We start from the raw sequence: 13,270 nt of genomic DNA on the forward strand, positions 1-13,270 counted from the left end.
ACATGTATGCATGTTGTATACAGAATACAAGGGCAGTTTCACTTTTTATTTTGGCTTTAAGCTTTGAGTAACAAAATGCAAATTAATACAAAAAAAGCCATGAAAAAAATGACAATGAAAAATATAGATAGATAAACCTCTTATACAAAACTAAGTCCCAAAATAATCTAAACAGATACAGAAATATAACAAAGAAATGCCTTTAAGTATACTTTTCTTTTTTTTTTGGCAGTGTAAAAAGCACAAAGTGGTTAAATTGACAGTGATTGGTCACATCAAACTGAAGTGCGGATTAACTGAGATCGCATGGTCGGTGAATGAAATAAAAAACATCCAATCACATCAGTTTAGACGGGCAGTAGTTTTCAATAGCTTAATTGAGTGGGTTGTGCCTCATAATTCCTTCACAGGTGTTTTTCTTGTTATTTTGTGTTGTGTTGCAAATTTGTGTTTAAATTTCCTGTATTTTTATGTCAAAATTCCTGTTTTCCCCACCAACAGTTTCTGTTCCCTGCTGTATAGAAAAGTTACAAATACTAAAAGGTGATTAGCTTTTGGGGTGATCCAGCCAGCCCCCTATCTACCAAATCTACCGTTCATTTTTTTTTTTTTTTTACAGAAATCATGACAGTACATGTTCCCTGCGAGCAAAACCACCAACATTTAAGAGGTCAACAGACAGATTCTTGGAACTAAACAGGGCTACAATGTATTTACAGCTTTACGTGAAGAAGAAAAAAAAAAAAAACGGCTGACAAAAATCACATGCAGTCAAACCTGTGCATTCCTAAACATTATTCAATCTGGCCTTATATCTGTTTCTTTTTCTTACTTTCATTGTTATATTTGCTTGCATAGGTCATCTAAGAGAGCGGAACTGAAACACTTGGACCGACTTCCTCACATAGACACCCAAAAGGAGAGATTGGCAGGATGTAAATGTGTGAAACCGCATGGGCTATGGTACAGTAATACAGCTACTTTAATGGACGTAAACATCCATTCAAGGTTTACAAGCATGACTTTAAAGGAATGGCAGTGACTCGTATTATCTTTTGCAAATTTGACCGAACTGCTTCTTGAGTTCTGTCTTACTCTACTAAAATATTTACTATTTTGCGAAAACAAAAGAACAAATGTCGAGGAAATACCAAGAAACAATCTCTTCAGTTTTCATTGACTAAATCAGACCAAAAATAATGCATTATAAATGACAACATGACTGACATTTTAAAAATGGAATCATTAAAACTCAAATGTAAATCCCTGCGAAGATTAACACTGATTAAGTAGTCACTTAATTTTAAGGCATACCAAGATATTCTGGTTCATGCAAAGTTTAAAGGAACAGTGTGTAGGATTTTGCAGCATCTACTGAGCACCCCCAACATAGTACCCCTCCGCTCACTCCTCCCTTTCCAAGACTGCTGTAACGAGAGCAGCCGAGTGTAAAACCGTGGTAACGCCGTTCGCCTCGCTGCTTACCATAATAACACTACTTTATGAGCAACGGAAGTCAGACAGCGGCTGGCAATACCACGGTTTTGCACTCTGTGGCTTACTTAGTTTAAGGTGATTATACACTAATGAAAACATAGTAATGGTGATTATTATATTCCATTTCTGCGAATAGATCCCCCGATATGTTACACACTGTTCCTTTAAGATCTCAAAGCCATTTAACAGGACCTACAGTACAGTAAACGGTCAGGCAGTACAGTTACAGTATCAAGTTTTATGGCGTACTGGGGCAGCCGGTGATTTGGGGTTCCAATGACGGGTAAAAGCCTGAAATAAACCCGATGGCTGAGAGACAAGGATAGGACGAGGATGTTTGTTCTCATGATCAAGGCTGCGAGCTTCTTAGTCGCTGTCACTCTTCTCTCCTCTTTGCAGGAGTCTCTTTCCGCTGGAAGGCACAGCAATCTCTTGCTTCACAGACACCTTGCTCTTTGTTTTACTGTGGAAAGAAAACAGGACAAATCCAGTGAGTGTCTGGAATTGAGGCAGATGTGACAGATTTGAAATGGTTTTAATGACACAATAACCTCAGTTGACCCGTGGTAGATGGGTTTAATTTAAACATTATAAACAGTGACCTCTAGTGGCAGGAAATCTCTATAAGAACACAGCAGTGGAGTTGAGGACAAAATCCAGGTAGACACAGGATCATAACGTGGGTTTAAAGTCTGAAGCGGTGTATAGCTACAAGAGGGATTTAAATCAAATCCTTTGCATTTGATTGGACCGCTAAAAAGTGGGCGGCCTGTTTCGCGCAATGGGGAGCTGCTACCACGCACGCACGCACGCACGCACGCACGCACGCACGCACGCACGAATATATAATAAGAGATAATTGAACAATTAACACAGGGACGCAGGATTAAAACTGGGAAAATGTATTCTTCATTTTTAATGGGGACTTAAACTCTCAACTGTAGCCAAGCCAGCAGAGTAGCAGTCTAAATGTTTGGACCATGTTGAGATATACTTTAAAAGTTCCTGAAGTGATTCAGGATGTTTTGTTGTTCAGGATGCTCTTCTTACTTTTGTTTATCAAGCAACTCCTGGCCATCATTGATTTTTTTCAACATCTCATATCTCTCGCGCCCACGCACCTGCAGGAGAGATCAAAAGGAGAATTAATCAGACAATGAATCATTTTGTAAAGACGTCCAGCTTTTATTACAGTATGTATCTTTACTTACATGCAGAACAAACACATCCTTGTCCTCCTCCTCAGCACTGGATGCTGACTTGGCCTTCTTTATAGATGTTGCATCAGGAGCTGGAGCTGGGGTGCTCTCTAAAGAAACAAAAAAAAATGAGGTCAGCTAGGGAACAGCAAGCAGGAACGGAAACTGAAATCTGAAAGCAATGCAACAAAAACTTACTCCGCTTTTTCGTTTGCTTAGTTCCATTTTTTGCGCTATTCTCCTCTTCTGTCTTGCGGTCCCTGCCTGGACATGCACAGACACGCACTTCGAAGCACCTCCGGCCCAAAACCAGTCCCCTAGGAAGAAGACGGAAGAAGTAAGGGTCAAAATGACTTCCTAGGCAGCACAAACAAATACAAATCTCATAGGAGAAGTAATACACGTCTTTCATAGGAGCAGCTTTAGCAAAAACCCACAATTAAGACGGGTCAAAATGTTAACCACGATAACCAGTTACACCGTGGCAATACCACGTCTTTATACCCAGAAGTTACATCCCTCCACCCCCCTCACATCTGTTAAAAGAGAAGCAAGACTTACTCTGGAGTCTCAAGGGTCAGGATGGTGAGGATGGGTCTGCGGTTCATGCCCCCCATGCACGAACTATTACACATGAAGCTGAGGAGGATTGTGGTAATTTCGGATCCCAACTGAAATGTAGAAAATTTGTATTTATTAGGTCTGTCAAAGTTAACGCAATAATAAGCCATTAATGCGATCGATCTTTCAGAGGTTGTAGCGGGCTCAGTTAAGATACCGGGATCATTTGAAACTAAAAAAAACTGAGGAATCCATTGGTACCAACCATGTCATACTAGCTTGTTGTGAAGGACGCTAAATAGCGCTCCAAACTTAAATAAAATTTTGGCGAGGAAAAACTGGCATGGCCATTTTCAAAGGGGTCCCTTTGACCTCTGACCTCAAGATATGTGAATGAAAATGGGTTCTATGGGTACCCACGAGTCTCCCCTTTACAGACATGCCCACTTTATGATAATCACATGTAGTTTGGGTCATAGTCAAGTCATCACACTGACACACTGACAGCTGTTGTTGCCTGTTGGGCTTGAGTTGCCATGTTATGGTTTGAGCATATATTTTATGCTAAATGCAGTACCTGCGAGGGTTTTTGGACAATATTTGTCATTGTTTTGTGTTAATTGATTTCCAATAATAAATATGTACATGCATACATTTGCATAAAGCAAGCATATTTGTCCACTCCCATGTTGATAAGAACAAATCTCTCTTTAAGGTACATTTTGAATAGATAAAAAAATGTACGATTAATCACGATTAACGATGAATAATCATGCAATTAATCGCAATTAAATATTTGAATTGAGTGACAGCCGTAGTATTTACTGCTGGTTGGAGTGTATACAATCAGAGGAAAAAGGGAACTTCACTTATTTTTCTAAACTCCTCGTCGACTCTTCTGGATATCCAAAATCCAGCCATTTTTTTAAAGTTAGGAAACACATTCATGTGTGGTTTCAGTATTTCTGTACTCTATGGACATTGAATTTTTGAGCTAAAATGTGATACTCTGTTGTTTGTTCATAAACTCGCATAGAAAATGCTTGAAGGTCACATATTGGGTAAAAATAACTGCCGTAGCAGACAAGTTCCCCCTCAGACAGACCGAGTGGGGCAGTCATACCTGCGGGGGCTCATAGGGAACGGTCACACTCTGCCTCTTCGTGTGTGCATTTTCAAAATACTGGGCCCTCTGGCTGCCCTCCACTCTGATCAGGTGGCTGCGATGTTCTGCAGCTGAATGAAAAACAGATTGGAAAAAATTTAAATCACCTCAGATATAGCATGCTCACAATCAAATTCTTCTAGCAAACACAAACATTTTTCCTCTGTACATATAAAGCAATTTTTCACTGAAACATTTTCCTTACCGTCCTCATTCTGGTGATGTGGGCATCTACGGACCACTTCGGCCACATGTTCAGTCTTCTTATAGACCGCTGTGGCCCTCAAGACAGCACCCGGAGGAAGCTCCTTGCTCACTAGCACTTCAATCGGGCTGGTCTTTGCCAGCTGGCAATACAGCTTGTTGAGAAGCTCTGAATACTGAGAGAAAGCACAGGGAGAAAGCCATGCACGTTATTAACAGCAACAGAGCTATGGGTACTTATGTGAAGACTTAAAAGCCAAACTGGTCTGAGATCGGTCTCAGAAAAAAACGAGCGTACCAAGAAGAATAAAAATCAAACGCTGTTCTAAAAGTTTCATAAAATTTGTTCAACTACTCTTTCGTCTCGAAAACAAAAACAAACTACATGTTAAGTTCTCCAAATAAGTAAGGCCAGATATATCAAATTAAAAGAACTTTTTACCTTGCTTTCATACGTTTTAACCCATGCTGTGCTGGAGGAAGAGAGTGCAGGAACATGTCCCGTCATGTCAGAGCTGTGCTTTACAACCAGACTGCACCTCTCCCACAGACCACAGCACAGGTCGCAGGGGGTGGGAGTTTCACGGCAGACCAACCTAACCTCAACTAAACCAGCCAACTGCAGAGCACTGCTGGGTGAGTCACCGTAGAAACATTAATGCCATTGGCTCTTCAAACGCAGCAACTGACTCAAGACCTTAAAATTTAACGAATCGCCACAATGAATAAGATTCCACACGAATGCCACCACGAGATATGCGAAACAATGGATTTTTAACAAGATGCCAAGGTAAGATATTAATATTGTTTATTAAAGTTAGATGTTTTACATACATCAAATAATTTGGTGGGTTATAAAACCTTAAGAGACCAGTGAGTGAGTTTATTATAGTAAAAACTTTCAATTTCCAAACATCAAAATTAGAAAATTCTGTATAGTTAAGTTGGATTTAATTAAGTGAATTAAAACACAGGAAAAGAGTTTCTGCATAAAAAATACACTACGCATGGAGGATATTCACTTCAGCAGTAAATGGCGAAACTGAGCAGCTGTAGAAATCCCTTTTGTCTCCTATGGAGGGGCTCAAACTTCTGCTCCTCGCCATGTTTGGTTGCAGGATAATCTACAGCAAGTCCTGTTGAACTTAAACTTTTTGTGTGGTCTAACATTTAGATTCTGTTTAATTCTGTTAAAATTACACATTATGTGCAGGAAGTACAGATTTCTGTTGCTGAAGTTGGTAGTAGTATGTCTCATATCAATCAGAACAGATCTAAAACAATTTAAATCTGATACTCTTAGAAACTTGCTGTAACACATTTACCAGGTAGTATAAAATACAAGAAATAAACAAATACGTAGAGAGATTAGGTCTGGGATAACTTACCGTGGAGGTAACAGATTTGGCCGTGCCAGACTTCTGAAAGCGAAGCTGGAAGCCATATTCCCCTGGATAGTCGGTTGTAACCGGGACGGTGGACGCCGGGGGAGTAACACCATCTTTAGTGGACACCTCCGGGATCAGCTCAAACAGATTCTCATCAAACCCATCAGTCAGTGCTTGTTCATTCATTAGCTGTAAAAGGAGGGAAATGAGAGTCCATGAAAAAATAATTACCATCATAAGAATATTTATGAAGCTTTATACTACAGCAATTTAATGTTTTTGAACAGAAACGCAGGGAGACATGCTTACCAGCATGTCCATATGTCCAAATGTTCCCTGAGGCTCATTCGCCGTTGGAATGGTGGAGATGGAGGCAGTCACCCTGCAAAAACAAACATACACAAACTGGTTAACTTATTTATTCTAGACTAAACGGACATTTTTTTAAATGGTATGTACTATCGAAACATAACTTACACGCTCTCCCACAGCTCTCTGAATGAGCCCTGGCTCAGGGGCAGACTCTGGCTGAGAGGCAGACCTTCAAAGCTTTGCTCTTCCATTATTATTTCCCTCTGTTCCCGGCTGAGAGAAAATTAGGAAGAGCCAAGATCCAAACCAAGGAGTGCTGTGGAGATCAACAGGAAGTAAGTGTTAGACCGATGAGATATGCAACAACTCAGTCTCCATTTGACTAGTTCCGTGTTAAATCAAGTAGTGTAGGGCTTACAATTATTTTTTATTATCCATTTATTTGTCTAATTTTTTGATTAATCGATTGTTTGGTCAATAAAATGTTCAACAACACAATTTTCAAGAGCCCATAGTCATGTTTTCAATTGTTTTGTCTAACATCCCAAGATATTTAATTTACAAAAAATCAGCAAATCCTCACATTTGAGAGGATGAAGCCAGGAAATGTTTGACTTTTTTGCTTGAAAAATGACCGTGACAATTAGTAGCTTATCAAAAATTGTTTCTGTATAATTATTCTGTCGGTCGACTAAACGCTTCAACATCATTTAACTTATAACAAACAAGACATGGTCAAAAATCACGACTAGACTAGCGAAACTGTATACAGAGGATTGAATAGTGACTCAGTGTTCACAGCCTGGCCGACACAGGAAGTGGGACACACGAAGACAGGCTGTGTCAGCTCTGTCCACAGAGACAGGTCGAGACAGAGCAACATTTCTTGCTACAATGTAGCACATATGAAGAAATTAGGAAAAAAATCTTTACAAAAATTAAATGTAAACTCCAAGATTTTGATTCCCTCTGACCAAAATAAAATACAACATCTATTTGGAGAAAATAGTGTCATCGCCATAGAAGCTGCAGGATACGTCAGTGAATGTCACAGCCTAAGAGACAAGACACACTCTGTCTTTTATTTACTCCTCTACTTCATGGTTTGTTTTTTTGTTGTATTTTTTGTAGTTTTTTTTTACATTTATCCTTTGATATTGTAATATATTGTTATTAATTGTTTTTATATTTGTTTGTTTGTTTTATTGACACAACAAACATTAATTGCTTCTTTATTGTTTTCTTCCATTTAAATGCATGTTCTTTTTAAATATCTATATATTGTAATTTGCTTAATGAATTGTATGTATTTATATATGTCTATATATATACATATATATAGACATATATAAATATATATATATAAATACATATATAAATATATATATAAATACATATATAAATATATATATATATATATATAAATATATGTTTTTGTTTTTATTTTGTTCTTTTTTTATTTATTATTGAATTGACGCTTTGGCAATATTGTTCACCCGACAGTCATGCCAATAAAGCAAATTTAATTGAATAGTGTAACGTTATCAAAGTCCTGCAATTAAACTAATTGCTAAAATTATCTGCTCTGTAAGGTGCTGACTAACAATGACATTACCATTTGTAACTACCACTGAATGAAACATAAATATTCATAGACACATCTATATTTCACCTATATATCCTCCTGAGACCCAGACCATTGACATGTGTCCTCTGTAGTGGACAATTTGTCCACATGCATATCCTCTTACTCTTTTGACTGACTCTCTCAACCCCTGGTGTCTTGTAAAGAGGACATCCCAGGCTTTCCAGTGATATGACATGTGTTTTTCTTTTTTAATCACTTTGAATGTATTCTTGGTTTAACATCACTCTACAGCCATAATCTGTTCATTTGTTTTTAGTCTTTTCACACTGAAATAGTCCTGTAGTCCACTACAGTGGACAATAAAAATAAAGTTTAACAAGCCTAAATTGTTAAGATTTTCTTTTTAACCCTAAATAGGAAGGAAATCATAAAAAAAGTAATTGGAAGACACTTTTATCAAAACAAACCATACAACCACGGCCTATGGAAAGGAGGCTGCATCACGCGTCATCAACGCGCCATATTAGGGGTATTGCACATGCGCAGTTAAAGAAATTATAACACTGCGCATGCGCAACACCTCATGCTCGAAGACCGGTGTCCTATCCTTCTTCTATAGTCCTTGCATACAACATGCTAAAGCTAGCTACCGTCCATTTTCTTTCCGGCAGAAGGCCTTCACAAACTGAATGAAGTTAGCTTCTACCGAGTCGCTACTTTCCACAATAACTCGAATAATACAACTCAACTAAACGCCAAACTATCGACTGTATAACACGGTTCAACTCACAATTGAAGCGCCATTGTTTTTGTTAGCTTAGCGTTAGCTCAACTGGCTAACTACGTTAGCACAACGTTTTGGAATGCGACCGACTAACGTTCGCTAAACGGCGGTTAACTTTCTCTAACGTACAAATAAAGTGGCGTTCAAGTGCTTGTTTTAAAAAAAATCACACATGAGTTACTAAACGGTTACCTTGTATGTTCTGGTGTGGAAGAGAGAGATATGAGTCCACTGGTCGGTATAGAGGAGGCGATGCTAAAACAGTTGAAAAAGTCAAAATATTTTGAGCTAAAGCAGAGCACGTTGCCTGTCGGGGAATCCCACTAAAAGGCAAGAGGCGGGGCGGGTTTCTAACTCCACAGAGAGTGGCCAATCACAGAGCGCTCTGCTCTTCTGACGTGCGTAAATGCAACATCGCAAAACGCTGCAACTGCTGCATTCAGGCATATCGGGAATATTACAACTCAAAAAACGACCATACAAAACAAGTTGCATTTGCGTGCACTCATGGCTGTATATTCGTAGAATTATTAGGATTGTTTAAGTCTTGGTCACGGTTGGATTGAAACTAAACTATTTATTGATGCATTTTTTAATTTACTTAAGTTTATTGCCCCTTTTTTCTCCTCCAAAAATAACTAAACGTTGTTATGCATTAAAAAACTACAAGCTTCTCCTGAGCACATGAAGGCAACATGACGATGACATGACGTATTTCTCTTTAAAAAGTACCCTTTACTGAAACCTCCCAACTTATTGTAAATATACTTAGTTTGTACACAGTTAAGCAGTTTGCTAATAAATAAAAACTGCATCATAGTTACAACATTGGTTGCTTAGTTATTAAGTATTCTAAGTGATAAAATGTAAGTTTACAAGCAAGCAATTTGTACTTTGAAGTGGCAAAAGCATACATAACACATCAAATCTACACTCAAAATCACTGTACATACAAATATATATATTTTGCTCTCAGAAACCTAATTATTATTAGTTCCTATTAGTGCACAGTGGGTTCCTGGTTACTACAATTTTATTGTAGTCCAGTTAAAGGGACTGTTTGTAACTTCTTATACGTATGTGTGGCTACACTGGTCAGACAAGATTCCAACACAAACTACACGGAAGCACCAAAACCTCAAAGTTGTATCTAGTGAAGCCCGTCTTGCAAAACAGTGTTGGCCGCGGTCGGAGGACGCGGGGGAGACCGTAGCTTTGGTCTCCAGGGCCGGAGTCTCTGCTGTACTCTGCTCCTCTGCTCCTCTGCTCCTCTGCCTGCTTGCCTTCACTCAGCTCGCTCCACCTCACGTGCATGCGCGCACACTACACACTGCAGAAGACTTCGTAGCTCTGAGAATATCTAGTGAATGTACAGTGGACGTTTGTGCAGAAATAACTGCTGCAGCTCCTCCAGACCAACAGAGGTTTCCCGTGTCTTGTGAAGTGACGGGGCTCCGCAACGAGAAACGTTATCGTCTCCGACCGGGTGCCGGTGTCTCCCCTGTTCCCTCCCACCGCGGTCGGGAGGCTGAAGCAGGAAAAGCCAACACTAGGATCAGCAGTGATTCATGGAGAGACCTTCGTCTGGTCAGCTAACATTACTGCCAAGCAGGTGAAATATAGAGTGATATTGTGGTTTTAGCTGACGTGTGTCGCCTCACTGTTTTGAGCGATGCTTGTTCATGTCTATTTAGAGCGAGCACAAGCGCGAGCCCGACGCTGACTTTCTTTAACTTAACGGCTACAGGTGTTGCTGTTAACAAGCATTTCTGATTCTTACAAACAGTCCCTTTAACACTGTTTAATGATTTCATAATCTACTCCAACAGGCTGGATGACGTCGCCTCTCATCACCCTTCAAACGCCCCTGTGCTGATTAGATAAACTTCTACACCGCTGGGCACCAGAGCTGCAGAGAAACTCCGAGCAGCACCTCACTCAGGTGCCGTCAGCTGCATCGGGCCACTTGTGCCAACCTGCTGGCTTGTCTTGTCCTGATCTGGCAAGCGTCACATCCAAAGAGTACGCAGTGAATGTTGCTTCTCGTCTATCCCTCTGGGTGCGTAGTGATTATTGGTGCCACTTTGGGGCTAGGTGGCTGTTTGACCTTTGGAGTGTATGTGTTGACGGTGCCAGAGAGTCCATTATGAACTCGATCACAGTGGCACAGCATGTAGATACAATAGTGAGGTCTAACAGAACAGGACCAGGGGCAGAGAGGGAAAAGATAATTTGCATAATGTTGCAGTAGAATGTTGAATAAATCTGATGTTATGCGTAATTTAATATTTTTTCTCGAGGTGTGCATGTCATGAGGCAGGGCAAGAGGCTGCATGAGTGTGTGTGTGTGTGTGTGTGTTTTGAATTCTTTCCCGTGGTTACCAAGCAGAAAGGGATACCGTCCAGAATGAGTGCAGGCATACGGAGAGCTTCATACATGTATAACATTACCTTTGCACATTTAATTATAATTTGGTAGTGGTCATAAGGTGTGTTGGTACATATGCAGCTACATTGAGAACAGACTAGTAGGCCTTAGTCCCTCCTCACTGCATGTGTGGTGCTCAGTTGTACAATCAGCATAGTTTCTGTAGCTTTGCAGTGTCAACTTAAAAGAATAGTTTGTCATTTTGGGAAATGCACTTCTTTCTCTTTCTTGCTGAGAGTTAAATGAGAAGATGGATACCACTCTCATGTTTGTACGGTAAATAGAGTGCTCTAGGGATGACGTAGTTTTGTAGGCCAATTTTGAATTTTATCTTTTCGTATGATCCATGGAAGAAAATTCCGTTTACAATTCGTTTTAATATTCATTGCAATAAAGATACTTGTTTGGATTTATTTCTTTGATCTTTATTGCTAATTGCTAAATTGCTAAAACAATTTGGCCATTCTAATAAAACATTACTTTAGTGAACTAACTGCACGTCTCCTGCTCTTTTTGAACTCATTGTGTGCATTTTTCCCCACCTTTTCACTGCATCGTGTCATGTAATCTTCATAAATGGTATCTATACAATAACCCATCACTTATGTTTCTGTCTGAACATATGAATTCATAGTTTTTTCCCCCAGCAAATGACTGGACAGCCATGCAATTTGGTGCGAATGTTAATGGCTGTCACACACCGACACTAGCCGTATAGTCTGTGCAACACCTGCCATGCATCATGCGACTGTACTGTAATATGATGTCGAACCAGCTGACCCCCTGACAAGGAGGAACAGTATTTACATGGGCTGTTTCTCTATACAACACATGGGGGAGTAATAGAGGGCAGGCACATGATGTGTGTGTGTGTGTTTGTGTGGTGGTGGTGTGACTTTTTGTTTCAGATAACAGTAAAACACACACTGGCTGCCATCTCCAGTTTGGGGACAACACAGGTGACATTTTGCATTGTGAAATAGTGCTGAACATGGGCTTTTGGATAAAAAATACTGACTGCACGGAGCAAGGTTGTGCATGTGCGCTTATTTATACCATCATGTCAGTCAGTATTTGTAGTTCCATCATTGTCGTTGGCTCTCTCTGTGTGAATTCATGTGATACTTTTTGGAAATGTCTGTCTGCCCCTGACTGCGCAAATGAACTATGCTGGTGAGGCTTTACGTCACTGTTCTGATGGTATAAAGTTTCTCTACATTTAGTCAGAGTCACACACACACACATGGCTGTACTTGGGGGCCCTGGCTTTGGATGAGGGGGGTGTCAGGTTCTCTTTCTCAATGTTCGTATGAGGGCAGGAAAAAGGCAAAGGCGGCAAGCTCCAAGGAGAGAGTGGCGTGATGTGGAGGTGTGCCTGCGAGGGGAGGGCCTGAATCATTTGATTGAGAGATCTAGAGCAGATAATTTTTCCACTGCGCTCTTACTTTTTCCCGCCCAGCGCAACCCTCCCACAACACACACCCTCTAATCCCCGCCTCTGATACGCCGTCACTCCATCAGCAAACTTCCCCTCGCTATAACTACACCGGTGACCGGTGGTGGCACAGCCTTAAATTTAGGGTCCACCTGTTGCTCTGTTGGAGGAGCTTTGTTGTGTGCAACAGAGAGGACGGGGGGAGGGTTTTGTGGAACAGGAGCTATGGTGTGTGACCCCTTTGGCATGTGATCTGAAATAGAAAGGGATTTATTGCTGTTGGGAAGACAGACAAAGGCAGCCAAGGCAGGGCGTCAAAGACGAGCCCCTCTCTGCTGCTGCTGCTGCCCACGAGAAATGTTGAGTCATAGCTGGTGGTGTGTTGGACTTGGGGACTTGACATGGGTTCGTCTGAGGTCCAATCACCTGAGCAGTGCCATTATTTTATCCTCTAGATCAGGGGTCTGCAACCTGCGGCTCCGGAGCCTCATGCGGCTCTTTAGCTCCTCTCCAGTGGCTCCTTGTGGATTTTTAAAAATGGAAATGAATAACTGTTTTTTGTTTACATTTTCATTTTTATTCATCATTGTCGTAGCTCTATAGTACGATGGTACGACGGAGTATTAGGGCCACATTGAGGAAAAAAAAATAAATCTGAGATTTCCAGAATAAAGTCATAATATTATGAGAATAAAGTCATAATATTATA

The 13,270-nt window shown here is 40.4% G+C and overlaps 1 protein-coding gene across 2 annotated transcripts; it reads right to left on the bottom strand.

Annotated features, from left to right (window-relative positions):
- Positions 1–522: 522 nt before the first annotated feature.
- Positions 523–9,061, bottom strand: tp53 (tumor protein p53). Of its 2 annotated transcripts, none has more exons than XM_037758817.1 (11): positions 8,891–9,061; positions 6,492–6,642; positions 6,324–6,396; positions 6,015–6,203; positions 4,628–4,802; positions 4,381–4,493; positions 3,258–3,367; positions 2,895–3,013; positions 2,709–2,806; positions 2,548–2,618; positions 523–1,960 (listed from the first exon to the last, which is right to left on the bottom strand). In XM_037758817.1, the coding sequence occupies exons 2-11, from the start codon at positions 6,575–6,577 to the stop codon at positions 1,864–1,866; spliced, it is 1,131 nt and encodes a 376-aa protein (XP_037614745.1). In that variant the 5' UTR covers positions 6,578–6,642; positions 8,891–9,061; the 3' UTR covers positions 523–1,863. The 2 variants fall into 2 exon arrangements, with proteins under 2 accessions (XP_037614745.1, XP_037614746.1); XM_037758818.1 differs by lacking the exon at positions 8,891–9,061 and adding an exon at positions 8,705–8,806.
- Positions 9,062–13,270: the final 4,209 nt, after the last annotated feature.

Source organism: Sebastes umbrosus, chromosome 22 (genome assembly GCF_015220745.1).
Source record: "Sebastes umbrosus isolate fSebUmb1 chromosome 22, fSebUmb1.pri, whole genome shotgun sequence".
In the NCBI taxonomy this organism is placed as follows: domain Eukaryota; kingdom Metazoa; phylum Chordata; class Actinopteri; order Perciformes; family Sebastidae; genus Sebastes; species Sebastes umbrosus.

Coding starts and splice junctions, on each gene's coding strand:
- tp53 (XM_037758817.1), bottom strand. CDS start 6,577: ATGGAAGAGCAAAGCTTTGAAGGTCTGCCTCTCAGCCAGAGTCTGCCC. Junction 3,014..3,257: donor CTGACCCTTGAGACTCCAGA/GTAAGTCTTGCT, acceptor TCTTCTTCCTAG/GGGACTGGTTTTGGGCCGGA. Junction 2,807..2,894: donor TAAGCAAACGAAAAAGCGGA/GTAAGTTTTTGT, acceptor TTGTTTCTTTAG/AGAGCACCCCAGCTCCAGCT.